Here is an 18417-nt window from a genome sequence, read left to right on the forward strand (position 1 = left end):
CAAGCAGATCTGATATCATTAGGAAAAGTTGTCTTGGCTTTGGCTTGCAACTCTTTGGCAGGAATTCAGCGAGAGAATTTACAGAAAGCCATGGAACTGGTGACAATCAACTATTCCTCTGACCTGAAGAATCTGATTTTGTAAGTTTTAATATGTGATAAATTGTACAGAATGATTATTTGCGATAAGACAGAGCTTTTTTTGTTTTAAGTGATTGTTTTGGTTCCCACTATTTAAAATCAAGCAAAACAGAAACTTTATGTCTTTATTTTTATTGCAAAGTAAATATTTCTTAGATAAATTGATAAACCAGTGTGTTTAAATTAGTTATTGATGTTTTAAACATTTGGTTAAAGGGCACCCAGTAGAAGTTTGTTGGTATCCACTAGCTACATGTGACCTTTTACATTGATATTAATTGAAATTTAAAGCTTACTTCTTCAATTACACTAGTCACATTTCAAGAGCTCAGCAGCCACATGTAATTACTGGCTAATATAATTGGACAGCACAGACATAGAATATTTCCCTCATCTTGGAGTTCTGTTGGATAGTGCTGCTCTAGAGAGTGTGAAAGCCATCATGAATAAGCCTCAGGTGCAATCCAGTCATGTACTCTGGCCAAAATACCCATTCTGGAAAGCATTTGTGTGGAGACCCCCATGCTTACACTCCAGTATCTTAACGCTCCAGAGAATCCTTGAGTATCGATTTGAGATGAATTTGGCTTAAGAGAAACCCATTGTGGACTACTGTCACAACAGAAGGACTTCTCCGTAAGATATAGCTACTATTGGGAGATCCCAGAGGGTGGGCAACCACGACCTTTATTACAGTTATGAGCTGTATTAGAGAAGAGGTGCTAATCAACAGTCTCTTTTAGCTTACAGCTGCCCATTCTGATCTTTCTGTGTAGCCCTGGATGATCCAGTTTCTTTTTGGACCAGCCCTGGGGTATGAATTGGGGGATGGAGGGTGGGATTGCCCACCTGTTCTTTGTTACACTGGCATAAATGTCCTACTTGTGACAGCACTAGAAGCCAGTGGTTGTCTGGATCCTATTCATAATCAAATTCAAATAAGATGATTTATCTTCTCAATAAAAATACTTGTTTTATATATGATCACAACAGTGATTCCTAGCCTTAGTTTGCAAATACCTAGGATGCCTCAAATAATTTCAGGTTATAATCTCTAAATTTTCCTTTTTAAAAAAGTGGGGATAGAGGACAAAAATAATCAGCCATATGTTAATAATTATTGAAACTGGGTGATGATACATGGGGATTCATTATATTAGTATTCTATTATAAATGTTTGAAATTTTCTTTATTAAAAAAATGAATAAACAAAAAAGCCATATTTTAATAATAAACACAAACTAAAATTTATGGAGTAATTAAACCATGTATCAGGCCCTTTCAGACTGCTTGATGTGAATTAATTTTTTTAATTCTCCCAATAACTATAAATTAGATACCATTATTAGTCCCATTTTAGAGATACAAAACTGAGCCACAGAGATAAAATAACTTGCCAAAGTCACATAGCCTGTAATAACATTAAATATGATTAGCAGGGTACAAATATGTCCATACTTATGGATGAATTGCTAAGATATAGTTTATTCACATGGGTGTAGCTATTCATTTATCCACAAAAATGATGACTACTATATGCCAAATGCAGGATACTTTGAATGAGGTGAACAAAATTCCCATCTTCTGGAGCTTACACCCTAATGGGAAGAAAGAGTAAATAAACATAAAAACCAGTGAGACATTTTCAGGTAGTGATAAGACCTATGAAGAAAATAAGAGAATTACAAGCAGAAGAGTGAAGGAGTGAGTAGGAGGCTGCTTTCATGAGAAAGGGCAGAGAATGGCTTTACGTATAGAATAAGCGGCAATAGATGATTGAGAATCTTTGTGTTCTAACAGGTAGCCCTTGAAATGTGTAGTATTTTCTGCCACTGTTCTAATGATAGAAGAAATTTAACTGATTCCTTCTGCTGCATGTTACTGCATTTCTCAGAAATGAATATGTCATGATACCTTGTAAATTAAGTTTTAGAGCAGAGGACAGCTTCTTAAAAAGGCTCATTCAGTTTAGCAAAATTGAAAACCCAGTTTTAGTTTTGAAAATTAATCTTTGCAAAACAACAGGAAAAGCTCCCCACCCCACACCTACCCCCTTTTAGTCCTCTCAAAAAAGTTTCTAAAAACCTTTTCTTTTTTGGCCGGGTGCAGTGGCTCACACCTGTAATCCCACTGCTTTGGGAGGCCAAGGCAGGTGGATCACAAGGTCAAGAGATTGAGACCATCCTGGCCAACATGATGAAACCCCGTCTCTATTAAAAATAGAAAAATTATCTGGGCTTGGTGGCGCACGCCTGTAGTCCCAGTTATTCCCGAGGCTAAGGCAGGAGAATTGCTTGAACCCGGGAGGCGGAGGTTGCAGTGAGCCGAGATCACGCCACTGCACTCCAGCCTGGCAATAGAACGAGACTCTGTCACCAAAAAAAAAAAAAAAAAAAAAATTCTTTCTATTAATTTATTTTTGTTTTTTGTTTGTTTCCTTTTTTTTGAGATGGAGTTTCACTTTGTTGCCCAGGCTGGAGTGCGGTGGTGCCATCTCAGCTCACTGCAGCCTCTGTGTCCTGGGTTCAAGCGATTCTCCTGCCTCAGCCTCCTGAGTAGCTGGGACTACAGGTGCCCGCCACCATGCCCAGCTAATTTTGTATTTTTAGTAGAGACAGGGTTTCACCGTGTTGGCCAGGCTGGTCTTAAAACTTCTGACTTCAAGTGATCCACCTGCCTCGGCCTCCCAAAGTGCTGGGATTACAAGTGTGAACCACTGCACCTGACCTGTAACAATCTTTTCATCTAGCACTATTGTAAAGAAGGGTTTGAGAATGGAAATGGGTAAGTGCAGTCCTACTTCACTTTTCTTTCTCATTTCCATAGTAGTGAAAATGTAGAGAAGAGACATGTTTACTGTTTCTCCATTGGCTCTTACAGTTTTCCAGAGGAATGAAATGTAATATTTAAGAATGAACTTGACTTGCATGAATTAAAATGTTTTCAAAATTTTGTGTGCTAAGATGATGGCAGCCCAAACAGCTATGTGTGGGTTATCTTGTTTTTTAAATTGCATGTTGGACATTCAAGTAATTCCTCTTTTATCTTGGGTAGGTATTTGTTGACTGACCAAAACAGGATGCGAAGTGTAAATGACATCATGCCCATGATTGGTGCTCGATTTTATACTCAACTGGATGCTGCTCAAATGAGAAATGATGTCATAGAGGAAGACCTTGCAAAGGTAAAGAGTGTAATTTTTTTTTTTTTTTTGAGACAGAGTCTTGCTTTGTCACCCAGGCTAGAATGCAGTGGTGCTATCTCGGCTTACTGTAACCTCTGCCTCCCAGGTTCAAGCGATTCTCCTGCCTCAGCCTCCCAAGTAGCTGGGATTACAGGTGTACGCCACCACACCCAGCTATTTTTGTATTTTTAGTAGAGACGGGGTTTCACCATGTTGGCCAGGCTGGTCTTGAGCTCCTGAGCTCAAGTGATCCGCCCACCTCAGCCTCCCAAAGTGCTGGGATTACAGGCGTGAGCCATTGCACCTGGCCGGTAAAGAGTGTAATTAAAAGAATGTACACACAACTTGCATCCGTGTATATAAATAGACACAAAATAATCATTGTACTAAATATAATGCCTTATTTGCTAAGATTTCAGATATTTTTGTCGGCACTGAATGTTTGGTATTTTAATTTCTTATGTCCTCTGGACAACACTGTTCTTTTCATTCATGACTTTGCTACAGTCATGTGACAAAAATCTTGGTTTTTCATATGAGTTACTTTTCCAATTCCTATGGACAGCTCCATAATCTTCTTGAGTACCATTATGAAATGAAATGGACATATTGTGTTTGTTTAAAAGTATAACCAAAAGGTGGGGATGTTAGGATTTATTGTTTAAAGGTAATATTGGTACAGGTTACCAGTTTTTGTAAATTTTGGCTTTTATGTTCAGTTATCCGGAACATTAACATTTTTCTCTTTTTAAAATGTTTTATAGGAGGTTCAAAATGGAAGACTGTTTAGGCTCCTAGCAAAATTGGGAACAATCAATGAGAGGCCGGAGTAAGGATTTACAGTATTTTACAATATATTTTTAATCGAGAGCACTATTTTGCATAATAAGAATAAGTATGCCTGGCTTTATTTGGAAAAAGAGAAAAATTCTCGTGTGAAGTGACCTTAAGATTGTGTTAGCTGTTAAGGTGCTATTTTTAACAACAGCCTGGGTGTGGCTGTCCTTACGAATTTTACACACATATATACACACAGAAAATATGGTGTGTTAGAAATCTCTTGTGGTTTGCACATGAGGGCACATTTTATGACTAATACTACCTCTACCCTATCTTCTTTTTGAGGAAGAAGTTTCATGTAAGTTTACCCTGGTCAGTTTAGAGACTTGAGAAATCTCTAATTTTTGCATGCCTCTTACCTTCTATTAAAGCACACTTTTTTTTTTTGAGACGGAGTCTCCCTCTGTCTCCAGGCTGGAGTGCAGTGGCACAATCTCGGCTGACTGCAACCTCTGCCTCCCGGCTTCAAGCGATTCTCCTGCTTCAGCCTCCCAAGTAGCTGGGACTACAGGTGTGCACCACCATACCCAGCTAATTTTTGTATTTTTAGTGGAGTTAGGGTTTCACCATGTTGGCCAGGATGGTCTGGTCTTGAAATCCTGACCTCAGGTGATCCACCTGCCGTGGCCTCCCAAAGTGCTGGGATTACAGGCATGAGCCACCACGCCTGGCCTAAAGTATACTTTTTATAGCCATCATATTAGTGACATTGGAAAGGCATTACCTTTTACACTATTTGTCACTTAGTTCCACCTCATTTGTAAGTTAATGTTAACCATATATACATAAGCAGAGTTGATGTTTGTACTATATAACTGTCAAAGACAGGTAGAACAGAATTTGCAATTACTATGACTATATACGTAAGTTACATTTCAGGAATGTTTGATTTGTTAATAGAGATAGGTGAGAGATAAATATTATTACTTGAGGGGTTGTTTTTTTTTTTACCATGGAATTCAAGTCCACTTGCTTTTCTTCAAAGTCAAAAGACTCATTTAGTGTTTTCCCTAATAATTTTTCTAAGTGAAAATAACAATATATGTTAAACCATTTTTAATAAACGTTTAGCTGTTTCTTCTAGCATTTATCTCTTTACTTTAAAATGTCTGCTTATAGTTCTATTCTTGATTCCCCCAATATATGATTCAGCTAATGACTCATCCTCTTCCCTACACACGTGCACGCACGTGCACACACACATGCACACATGAGTTGAATCTGTATTTAGTGTTACAAAACACCTCTCCCATGCGGTCAAAAATAGGTAACCTATCAGTTCCTTTTTTTCCCTCCCACCTAGAGAATTGGCTCTGGATCCTCTGCACTTCCTGTTCCTATCTGGGCTGGTTATGCTTTAAGCCTGCACATGCTTACACTTTAGAACTGGAACTTCCCTTCAGTATTATCTGGGAATTCTCATTATCTCTCTATGTTGGATGCCCTGTTTTCTTGCTTTATTCCTTGGTTTATTTATTTATTTATTTTGACTTAGTGGAGCATGTCCTTGTAGCTTCCTGAAAAAGGTGAGTTTTTTTAGTCTTGCAGGTTTGAAAATGGCATTATTTTACTTTCACACATTATTGACACTGTGAATGCATACTAAATTCTAGATTGTCCTCAGAAAATTTTTCCTTTTTTTTTTTTGAGAGGGAATCTTGGTCTGTCCCCCAGGCTGGAGTGCAATGGCGCGATCTTGGCTCTCTGCAACCCTCGCCTCCCAGGTTCAAGCGATTCTCCTGCCTCAGCTTCCAGTGTAGCTGGGATTACAGGTGCATGCCACCATGCCCAGCTAATTTTTGTATTTTTGGTAGAGACAAGGTTTCACCATGTTGTCCAAGCTGGTCTTGAACTCCTGACCTCAGGTGATCCATCTGCCTCAGCCTCCCAAAGTGCTAAGATTACAGGCATGAGTCACTGTGCCCAGCCAGGAAATTATTCTTATTAATTAAATTTTTTAAATAGGTTGTCTGTGAATAAAGTAAAAAGTAGGAAAAGTTTGCAGTGAAAACTGTAAAAGTCTCTCTTTCATACCTGACATCCCCAATATCTATTCCCAGTTTCCCCCATCAGTCTATATTTTTAGTTTCTTCTGTATTATTCCAGAGTTACAAATACAACTATATATTCTTATCCCCTCCCCCTTTAAATATATAAAAATTGTAAACCACACACAGTATATTTTATCATAACAGTGTTTTAGAAATCTTTCTATTTAGATATGTTTAGTATATGCCAAGCACTATTCAAAATAGTTTACAAATATGACCTGACTTATTTCTCATAACAACCCTATGATGGAGTTACCATTGTTATTCCTATTTAACAGAGTAATTGCAGCATAGAGAGGTTAAATAACTTGAACAAAGGTTGCGTAATTAATAAGTATATGATCCAGGACTCCAGTCTAGACAGTATGGTTCCAGAGTGTGTGCTCCTAACCACTATGCTATGTGTCTCCTCATACTTTAATGGCCTGGTAGTAGTTTATCCTATGGATGTATTATAGTTTATTTCCCCAGTTCCCTATAGGTGGGCATTTGGGCTGTTTTCAGTCCTTTGCTAGGGTGGGCGGCACTATAGGGACTAACTTGTGCATACTTAATCTTATATATATGTAAATATAGGCCAATTGTGATTGCTAGGTCAGTAGGTATGTCACTATAATTTCATAGCTATTGGAGAATAGTTTACCCATGTGTGTAATTCGTGAGACTGCCTCACCAAAATACTTTTTTCAGACTCTTAGATTTTTGTCAACCTTGTAGGTGAAAAATTGAATTTAAATGCAGTTTTATGTTCTATGTACTCTTAACGAGCATGTTTGAGGGTCTATTTTATGCTATTGATCCATTCTTATGTCCTGTTCAATTCATATCCTTTGCCCATTTTTATTTTCAATTGGATTGCTTGTCTTTCTTATTGATATATAAGAGCTAAAGAGATTCACTCTTTTTGTGATTTTTTTTTTTTTTGACTGCTCATTCCCCACCCTTGGAGACATTTGTATATGTCTGTAACTGGCCAAATTTCTTCTTTGCTTCTGGATTTTGAATCATAGTTAGAAAGCCTCTTTCTACTCCAAGATTATGAAGGAACTATTTCATGGTTTTTTCCAGAACATTTGTGGTTTCATTTCTTCATATTAAAAATGTTTTATTTAGTTAGAAATTGTATAGGGTGTAAGGTTTAAGTCCATCTCCCCTTGTCCCCAAGACTACGTAGTAGTCCAAAAGCTGTTTATTGAATAGTGGAACAGTCTAGCTTTTCCCCACTGGTTTGAAGCCACACCTCTTCCATACTATTTTAATTCAATCATGAAATTGAATTTTGAAATCTAGCAGTATTCTTTCCCATCTCCATTTCATTGGGCACCACTTTGTTGTCTTCCTAATACTATTAAATTTTCTGTACAAATTCTAGAATCAGCTTCTTTAGTTAAAAAAAAATCAATAGACCTGATGGTTTCTTCATAGGGAAGATAGCATATTTATCGTGTTTAAACTCTGGGAACATTTGTGGTTTTAGATGTTGAGTCATCGTAACCAAGATCATGGTATGTCATTCTATTTGTTGATGTCTACTTTTGTATTCTTCAGTAGTATTTAAGTTGTTCTTTATATAGTTATAGCAATACTGAGTGTATTCTTAGGTATTTCATCTTGTTGCTATTATAAGTGGGAAAATTTCCCCCATTCTGTCTTCTTGTTATTGGTATATATGAGAATTCTTGATTTCTTTAAATTTTATGCTCTGGTACCTTATTGTTTGGGTCGTTTTCAGTAAATTCTCTTTGAGTTTCCCAGGTGTTATCTGCAAATAATGATAGTTTCCTTCCCAGTTTCTATACTTTTAATTTCTCTTGAGTGGTTGTGTTAGCAGGTACTTTCAGTACATAGGTAAGTACTAGTGATGATAGTTCAGAATTTGAAGCATTGTTCCTTTTAACTTCTAGGCAGATTCAAAGGCATTTTCTTTATAAATCCTTTCCTTCCTCCAAGCTTTTGGGTTTTGTTTGTTTGTTTGTTTGTTTAGTCACTGATGTTCAGAAATTCACAGTGATGTTCCTTGGTGTAGGTTTTGAGTCATAATGATGGATTAACAGGTGAACCCCTTTAATCTTGGAAACTTAACGTCCTTCAGTTCTGGGACATGGTCTTCATTGTTTCTTTAATAACTTCTTGTCCTGGAATTCTCATCGCTCAGATGTTAGACCTTTGCAATTGATTTTCAAATATTCTCTTCTATTTTCTATCTCTAATTTTTTTTGTTCTACTTTCTGGGCAGTTATCTCAACTGTATTTTTCTAAAATTAAAGTTTTTTTCTAATTCTTTGAATTTTTAAATTTCTGCTATCATATTTTTATTTTCCAAGAACAATTCTGTTTTCTGAATGTTTGTCTTGTACCATCTAATTCTTGTTTCTCTGAGGCCGTCAGTTAATAGATTTTTGCTGGTGGTTGGTTTTTGTTTGTCTTAGTTTTAAGTTTTGTTTCATTCCCTGCAGTATCTCGTAGGAAACAAGAGTTTGCTTTATTTTGTTTTGTTTTGTAACAAAAGATTTCTGATACTTAGCTGTCCATTTGTATTAAAAATAAGGTCCTAAAAAGCCAATGGGAAGCCTTTGTGAGGGCAGGGATTATAGAATGTTGAACCTTTCTCTATGATAAAGCAGTATGATGTTGTTATACATGATTTTTGTTTGTTTTTGGTAGACTCTCAAGGATTATCATTTGTCTTGGACAGGTCAGCATCCCCTGAAAAGAATCTTCCAACCTCTACTGTCTGTGGTATAAGCCTGACAGCCAGGGTTTTGGAACCACACAGAGGGAAAGCATTTGTTGAATAGGGTGTCATCCAGCACTCCTCAGCTCTTCATCTTCTGGTTTGCTTGGCATCCCTGAGGCTCAAGCTTCTCTCTTTCACCCTTTTTAGAAAGTAAAACCTCCAGATTTTTGCCAGACAGGTGGCAGTGGGGTTGAGAGATGGTTATCTGTTTGCTGTTTATAGAACCTTTTCTCAACTCTCCTGTTTTCAGCCTCAGTCCAAACTTGCACTTTTAGTAGTCCTTTGTGGCTTCAGTTTCTGAGCTACGCCAGTGTGGGTTGCTTGATTCCTGTGGGCACCCTCTTCCCACATCCCTTGTAGAATTAGGATTCAGTTTTGTCAGGTCTACTAAGTCATCCCACTTACCTATCTGCCTCTGCATTCCAGGTGTTCATGATTATCTCTTGTTCACTATTGTTGCTTTTTCTGATCCCTTTGTCCTTGTGTTTATACCCTTCTTTAGGTATTTACTGTCAATTTGATGGGCTGTTGAAAGGGAGCAGAGATAAATGGGTGTTTAATCTTCATTTTAACTGGAAGTCCTTGGAGTGACCTTTGCAAACATACATATATGATTGTGCTAAAACCATATGGTGAACTTCTCCTCTGGTTCTTAGAATAAAGACCCAGTTTTAAAACATGTCCTAAGCTGTGTAGTCTGATCCCTACCTACTTCTCATCCTGGCGTCAAATCTGCCTTTTATTTAATTTTCTTCCCCCCATCCCCCATTCTTTGTTCTTGTCTTCACTCTGTCCCTTTCCTTGCCCTTACCCTCCCTCTCCGTGTGTTCTGTCTTCTTTTCTTCTCTTTTCTCCCCCAACCCATTCAGACACATGACCTTCCTTAAGTTTCTTCAATGCTCCATGCAAATACCGATCTCTGACGAAGGAGCATCCTTCTTCTGGGAAGAGCAGCCGCTACTTCCTCTGGAAAACCTTCCTTAATTTCTTTATATACTTATATTCACACATAATTTTACATAAATTTAATGTTACACATTTTCTGTAATCATTGTTTTTACCTGTTTTTTCTTAATGGGAATTGTATCACAGTTTGATCTGGGAAGCAGAACGACTTTAAATGATACAGAAAAGGGATTATCAGCCAGGCGCGGCCCTAGATAAATTCATCTTTGTTTTATATCATATTCCTTTTAGGAGCATTATGTAAATATGCAGCTACAGCTTTCTTTGATTATTTGAATAACGTCTGTTTCCTACTAGACTGTAAGTTCCTAAGGTCACTGAAAACTCACAGTGGTCATCTGGTTCTTCACAGCTTGTTTTCACATGGAATGGTAGGAAACCGATATTTACTTCCTTTTTGTTTCCTAAACATTTTTCTATTTTATGCTTATTGGTGAAGTAGAAGATGTACCTGACCTCTCTCTATTCTGTAACCTACAGAGTGGGAGGAAGAGAAGAGAAGATATTTAAAGACATTTTTACCTTTTCCATTTTATCTAATGGTAGGGGCTGAAATAAGGAGGTAATGTAAAATAGGAATGCATAAGGGATGATTTCCCCCTGACATTTGCTAACTGAAAACTGGAATTCATATACTTACTAGTTCAGTCAGATTATTTTTTAAAAACACTGTACCAGACTTCCTCCCAATTTTTTGTTTATTGGGAAAAAAGTAAAACTAGTTTGGAGTCTAAAAATTAGACATATGGCCACAGAGCATACTGCATGAGTTACTGAGGTAAAATGTTCATTTCCCCCAGGTTTCAGAAGGATCCCACTTGGTCAGAGACTGGAGACCGTTATCTGTTGAAACTCTTTAGGGATCATCTTTTTCATCAGGTGACAGAAGCAGGTGCTCCCTGGATTGACCTCAGTCATATAATTTCTTGTCTTAACAAGGTAATTTGTATCTAGATTTTTTAAGATCATAATTCTGCCTATAATTTGTATAGAGTTGTATCTTCTACAAATACTAGGAAACTTAAGAAATCAGGATGTACTCTTAAAATAGCCTGTAAGACGTTTTATTAATAACATTTTCTGCAATGGGAGGATTTTTACAATACTTGCATGAATAATTTTTTGGGGCAGTGGAGGACAGAGTCTTCCTCTGTTGCCCAGGCTGGAGTGCAGTGGCCTGATTTTGGCTCACTGCAACCTCTGCCTCCCGGGTTCAAGTGATTCTCCTGCCTGAGCCTCCCGAGTAGCTGGGATTACAGGCACCCATCACCATGCGCAGCTAATCTTCAGTAGAGACAAGGTTTCACCATGTTGGCCAGGCTGGTCTCGAACTCCTCACTTCAAGTGATCCGCCTGCCTCAGCCTCCCAAAGTGGTAGGATTACAGGCGTGAGCCACTGCGCCTGGCCTTCATGAATAATTTTAGAATGTTTTATTGTGGATCTTCTTATTATGATAAAGTATCACAAAATGACTGCTTCCCTCCTTTATGCAATGTTTTATTTACATGTGGTTTTGTTATGCCGCGTAAAACAGTGAATGGTAAAAAGCAAAAAAATAATTTTGTGTTTATTTTTTAAAACTTGAACCCCTTCCGAATCATTGTGAGTTATGTTGGGTGTTATCAAATCATTATTAACTATAGATTTTTTTTTTTTTTTTTTTTGAGACGGAGTCTCACTCTGTCACCCAGGCTGGAGTGCAGTGGCGCCATCTAGGCTCACTGCAAGCTCCGCCTCCTGGGTTCACGCCATTCTCCTGCCTCAGCCTCCCAAGTAGCTGGGACTACAGGCACCCACCACCATGCCCGGCTAATTTTTTGTATTTTTGGTAGAGACAGGATTTCACCATGTTAGCCAGGATGGTCTCGATCTCCTGACCTCGTGATCCACCTGCCTCAGCCTCCCAAAGTGCTGGGATTACAGGCATGAGCCACCGCACCCGGCCTAACTCTAGGTTTTATAATCAAGTAGTAAATAATAAAAGCACAATACTAGTGACATCAGTTACTAGCAGGTCCAGCTGTTATAAATGGTGAATTTGATGATTAGATGAATTAAGTAGATAAAAAATAGATCATAAATTTATTTGAGAGGTGAGGTGAGCTTTTTTTTGGAAAAGGGTTTTGCTCTGTCACCCAGGCTATAGTGCAGTCGCACTTACGGCTCACTGCAGCCTTGACTCCCCAGGGCTGCAGTGGTCCTCCTTCCCACCTCTGTCTCCTGAATAGCTGGGACCACAGGCACACGCCACCACACCCAGCTAATTTTTGTCCTTTTGGTAGATAACGGGATTTCACCATGTTGCTCAGGCTGGTCCCAAACTCCTGAGATTAAGCAGTCCACCCACCCCCAAAGTGTTGGGGTAATAGTCGTGAGCCACCACGCCCAGCAGCATTATGTTTTAGAAAAGGTTGGGAAAAGGCTAGGCGCAGTAGCTCACGCCTGTAATCCCAGCACTTTGGGAGGCCGAGGCAGGCGGATCACGAGGTCAGGAGATCGAGACCATCCTGGCTAACATGGTGAAACCCCGTCCCTACTAAAAAATACAAAAAGTTAGCCGGGCGTGGTGACAGGCACCAGTAGTCCCAGCTACTCAGGAGGCTGAGACAGGAGAATGGCGTGAACCCGGGAGGCGGAGTTTGTAGTGAGCCGAGATCGGGCCACTGCCCTCCAGTCTGCCCAATAGAGCGAGACTCCGTCTCAAAAAAAAAAAGAAAGAAAAGATTGGGAAAGGCAAAATATACAGAGAAAAGAAAGAAGACATTTCCCTTATGAATTACTTGGCATTATGAAGTTTAGAACTGGTCTCCAGGAGTAAATGTAGTCTCTGTATAGGTTTATGTATAAACCAGGAGCTGGTAAGCCATGGCCTGCAGGCCAAATCCGTTCTATGGCCTATTTTTTTAAAGCGTGAGAGCCTCGAATAGTTTTACATTTTTAAAGAGTTGTAAAATAAACAATAAGCCAAACCTAAAACATTTACTGTCTGACCCTTTATAGAAAACATTTACTGACTCTTGGTCTAAACTTTCCTAAATTATAAGTACTAGAGGAAAAAATATCTACTGTAGCACATGATTTAGAACTATTAATGTACAGTGTGGTAACCTTTCAGGGAAAATGTTACGGTTTGTTTTTAAGCACTACTTTACCTTCCTTTAACTTCCTTAAAACTCTATAGGGAGTATTGTCAATAACCTACATTAAGACTGCACAAAACTGGCCAGCCTCGGTGTCTTACGCCTGTAATCCCAGCACTTTGGGAGGCCCAGGTGCACGGATCACCTGAGGTCGGGAGTTCGAGACCAGCCTGGCCAATGTGGAGAAACCCCGTCTCTACTAAAAATGCAAAATTAGCCAGGCGTGGTGGTACATGCCTGTAATCCCAGCTACTTCGGAGGCTGAGGCAGGAGAATCACTTGAACCCCAGGAGGCAGAGGTTGCAGTGAGCCGAGATTGTGCCATTGCACTCCAGCCTGGGCAACAAGAGCAAAACTCTGTATCAAAAAAAGAAAAAAGACTGCACAAGACTATATGTATCATTGAACTAATTCAGTATGAGTTATATATTTATTTTCCCTTTATTTATGTTAGGGGAAAAACCTTTTCTTGAGAGCAATATGTAGAAAATAATTCTGTCAGATTTTAGAGCACAGTATCAGAGCACCAGTAATTAAAAATACGTAGAACCAGAACAAACATTGACAAGTAGGTAATATGGAATAAGCCATGGACAGTTGCCTTAAGCAAAGATCATTTAATGAATATTAGGATAATTGAAAATTTGAAGAAAATTCTGTTTCACATCATGAACTAGCTAGTAGTAAATAATACCCCAAATCTGAAGTGTGACAATATTCTAAGTTTGAAAAGAGTGTGATAAATTAAAAGGGAAGGATGGCCAGATTGATTATACAAAATTAAGATTTTATATAAGTTATTTTGGTAGAAATAATGACAGAAATTGTCTGGTAAATGATTTGAATGTTTGAGCCTTCAGTGAGTTGTAAACATATTTTAATGAATTATGTATCAATTAATGAAATAAAAAAGTACATTGAAAATAACAAAAATAAAGTGAAAACCATAACAAGACAAGTCAATAGACTAAGGATCAGTATTTATGCTTTATAAAGACCTCACTAAAATATTACTGCCAAATTCCATTAGGATCATGAGTAAAGATCATATACTAGCATTTACACAAGCAGAAATACCAAAAGTAAATGTATGAAAAAACTTTGATAATAGTAGTTAAAATCTAAATTTAAATAGCAAGGTGCTCATTTGCTGTGGGGTTGCTGGAAAAGTATTAAAAACTTATAAATTAGGCTGGGCACGGTGGCTTACACCTGTAATCCCAGTACTTTGGGAGGCCGAGGCGGGTGGATCGCCTGAGGTCAGGAGTTCGAGACCAGCCTGGCCAACATAGCGAAACCCCGTCTCTACTTAAAATACAAAATATTAGCTGGGCGTGGTGGCAGGTGCCTATAATCCCAGCTACTCGGGAGGTTGAGGCAGGAGAATTGCTTGAACCCGGGAGGCAGAGGTTGCAGTGAGCCAAGATTGCGCCATTGCACTCCACCCTGGGCAACGAGCGAAACTCCATCCCCAAAAAATAAATAAATAAAAATAAAAACTTATAAATTCATGGTGTCTAATTGGAAAACAATTTGGTTCTGTTTACTAAGCTATAAAACCACTTCTACTTTACTTTTTTGTGTTTTTTTAAAATTTTTTAAAAACCAATTTCTTAATACTTTACATTTTATTAATATTTATACTTCTAAGTATTTTTCCTAAGGAAAAAGTACTTCCTACAGAAGAAAAAAATTAAGTAGATGAGTATGTTCATTGCACTGTAATTTATTATGCCAAAAATGGAAGATATTGGGAGAAAAATTATTGAGCATCAACTGGGTAAACTATAATACAAACAAACGTTAAGCGTGAAGGGATAGTTAGAAACATAGGGCAGTGTTTGTGTAAAAATGTCTGAGTCGAAAATTATGTGCATACTGATGAATGATATAAATGTACTTATGGATATCTGAAAGGGAATGTGACAAAAATTTAGATATTTTATTTATCTTTGCTGCAAACGTAGATAAATTCTTTTCTGCATGTTATAAATTTCATATTTTGTGTATATATTGTTTCAGCTAGATGCTGGTGTGCCAGAAAAAATAAGCCTGATTTCCAGAGATGAGAAGAGTGTACTTGTGGTGACCTACAGTGACTTAAAGCGCTGCTTTGAAAATACTTTTCAAGAACTGATTGCAGCTGCGAATGGTCAGTTGTAGTATTTGCTAAAAAAGCACGCAGGACATGGCTAAGGACCTTAACCAATAGCAAATTGCACTACAGCTGAACTTTTCATCATCTCATTCACATTTGGGAAACGAACAGGAGATGAGCAAAGCTGCTTGCACTTCAGTCAGGTACACTGTTACTTGAAAGGAAGAATGTTTCACTTACCCAAGAGCTATGGCTGCCATTGGAGGCTGTTATCTGTGAAGAATTTATTTTAGACTTAGGAGCACCATCAGGTGAATGATGTTCCTGCTTTTGTTTTTTCCACTTGTATATGCACTAATTTTAATTTTTTAAAGACTTTTTCTGATCTTTGAACTTTTGCCACATTGTATACTTATTAAGGGAAACTTTGCAAGGACATTTTTGGGAAGCAATGCTGGGCAGCGTTTTTGCCATTGAGGGTTGCAGAATTTGCTCTTTTTGGGACGGGTTGCCCTGAATAACATTATGGACCAGGTAAATAATTTCATAGAAGTTCAGTATAGTACGTAATTCTTGTAAGAGTATTGTATGCAAGCTCTCTGTATGCCACCCACTGTTAGTTCAAATTGAGATTTTTGTTTTGTTTTGTTCTTAAGAACATACCAAGAAAATACCAGTGAATTGTTGGATATGAATTCCCTGTTAGTTGATTTAAATCCTTTCTGAATAAAGATCAGATAAACAGTAACTGAAGGAGCATGTATAGCTCTTTCCTTCAAATTCAACTAGAGCCTTTTTAAAAAGACATTTGCCTGCTAGTCAGATACATTTACATTTATGCAAATTTTTTAAATAGGAGAAAATTAAGAAATTGTGTTAAAGGCCTAAAGTTCAGGAGTATATTACTTTAGGTTCTTTCCAGTTTGCTGTTTTTTTTTTTTTGTTTTTTTTGTTTTTTTTGGTGGGGGGGAGGTTTTTGAAGTTCTGCTCTTTGAACCACAGCTTTATTATGGTCCTTTACACTGGAGACAGACACAGAGACACTGTTCAGAAGATGAACTAAACTCAGCAGTGGTCTGGTATCAAGAGCTTTCTGATGTTTTACAGCCTGAATTTGGAGGGATAACGATCTGCTGTGCCTTTGCAGTCACTGCTTAGCCCAAAGTAATAGTACTTTTGATAATAACTCACTCTGTGCAATATTCCTGAATAAGTCCATCTCAAAAGTTTGGAATTTTCCTCCTCTTAACTTTCTTAATATTTGGACATGCAGTTGTCGCCAAACTTGGGTATTCATGGAATTTCTAGTAAATGAAATACCTATACTTTGATACTGAAGACTGCCAAATACATAGGAATTTTCTTTCTTAAAAAACAGTAATGAAGACTATATCTCCTTTCCCAGCACTGAATGTTTTACTAGCACTGGGTGCTCACCATGCAACTGAAGAAAATGTGGAAACTCAAAAGGTCAGGACAGACTTCCAAGCACTTGCAACTGATGTTACTGTCTTCAATTTTAATAATTACACATATTTGTATATTTCAGAGAAGTTTTTAATATTTCTCTGTCCACTTTTTATAAGCTTTAAAATGATTTTCTCTGCCTTGAGATTTGCATCAAGAAAAAGCACCTCTCTTCACCTGAAAGCTTTGAAGACTAGAGACACGCTTTACACGTTTTAACAAGTATATTGAGTCCACGTTTGGTAGCATCAGTTGTTGAGTTAAAAAGAAAATTATTGCATTTGATCTGGATGGATTTTAAAAGAATATAATGCTCAATATTAAAAGGATAATTAACATTTGCCACCATAATGTTCTTTTTTATGTAAAAAGAAGAACTTGGAGACATTAACATGAAAAAGTCTTTTATCATTAGCTCATGTATTTGAGGAAGAGCAGCTGTCTTTTTATATGTTTTTTGACAAATCATATTGTATTCTTTTGTACAAAAAAGAACTACTTGTATTCTAGAAGAAATATGAAATGCTTAATTTATAAGCGGGCTGGAGATTTTTTCCAATATTGTTTTCTTTGAAAATGAAAGGGGATCATCTATTTTAGTTTTGGGGTCTGGGAACTTTTTGAAAATTTAATTTGTGGACCAATGTTTTGTGAAAGCTAAAGAGGGCAGGGGTTAAAATAGGGCTTGAATTTCTCATTCTGTATAGACCAGCAAACTTCCCTGTGCAAGGCAAGTTTACATCACACATCCAAGAATGTTTGCATCCTAAATGCTAGTTTGCTTCAGCCCCTAGTTAACCTCAGGACTTGGTTTGCATATAAAAGGTAGACAGCTGATATGTTTTCATGAATAAATATTGTCAGCCAGAAAAGGTTGGTGTCAGGTAATGCATATTTTTTTAAGCTTTGTTTTATATTTATTTTTCATTTAGTTTTTATTGGGAATGGTTTTCAAAGAACTCTCAGTTCTGCCTAGGTGTTTTTGGGGGAGCCCTGTTTTCCATAGTGTAATTCCATTTAAGAGGTTGTCTAAAAGTCTTTTTAACTAATAGAAAGATTTTAATATCCAAGAGTAGTCAAATTAAGGATATAAACTTTCCACACCTTCCTGTCGTGACAGATAAAAGCACAGAAAGGACAACCCTTGAAATCATGTAACGTTGGTCATTTCAATATTTTGTACCTGTTTTAAATTCTGTTAGTGTATTTACTTCATTGTAAATATTTTTGAGGGTACCTTTGTATTTTGCTTTTGACCTTGGTTCTGTGATTTGGATGTCAACAACTTCCCTAAAAAGCACCAGTGTGTTAAGTTCTAATGTCATGACCCAATTTGTGTTATTCATCTTTAATCCTGTTTTCAGTCTCTATGTGTACAGCAGTATTTTTAATAAAGAATTACAGAGATAAATTTGTCCTTTTCTTGCACGTGTTCATATAACAAGATGATGATTATCTTATGATTGGATTTTAAAAGATTGGTTATTTCCTCTGTATTTTGGAGGAATTTTTGTATTTGGATGAAATGGCAGCAGATTTATTCATTAATTTATCAGATAGTCCTTAAGTCTTATCTGCTGTGTCCTTGGATCTGTTCTAGGCACTAAGACAGATACAGGGACTTGGTATTTACAGAATGTATAGTTATACCCAAACATCTTAATACAATACATGACTAACAATGTAGTTTAGGAGAGAAGACTACTCACGAGAAAGCATAAGGGGTCTGCCATGTGTATGTCTGGGGGTAAAGTATTCCAGGTAAGGGAATGTTTCAGAGCCTTTGCGGAACA

At 37.5% G+C, this 18417-nt stretch overlaps 1 protein-coding gene across 4 annotated transcripts in view; it reads left to right on the forward strand.

Moving 5' to 3' along the window:
* The window catches only part of PAN3 (poly(A) specific ribonuclease subunit PAN3), a 157120-nt gene extending 139085 nt beyond the window's left edge, over positions 1–18035 (forward strand). For all 4 annotated transcript variants that reach the window (XM_004054310.5, XM_055359726.2, XM_055359727.2 and 1 more), the window contains 5 exons: positions 1–140; positions 3195–3324; positions 4089–4153; positions 10719–10857; positions 15082–18035. In XM_004054310.5, coding sequence (XP_004054358.3) covers positions 1–140; positions 3195–3324; positions 4089–4153; positions 10719–10857; positions 15082–15222 — 615 coding nt within the window. In that variant the 3' untranslated portion in view covers positions 15223–18035. The remainder of the gene's footprint in view (positions 141–3194; positions 3325–4088; positions 4154–10718; positions 10858–15081) is intronic.
* The last annotated feature ends 382 nt before the right edge of the window (positions 18036–18417 follow it).

The sequence above is a fragment of the Gorilla gorilla genome, chromosome 14 (assembly GCF_029281585.2).
Source record: "Gorilla gorilla gorilla isolate KB3781 chromosome 14, NHGRI_mGorGor1-v2.1_pri, whole genome shotgun sequence".
NCBI lineage: Eukaryota > Metazoa > Chordata > Mammalia > Primates > Hominidae > Gorilla > Gorilla gorilla.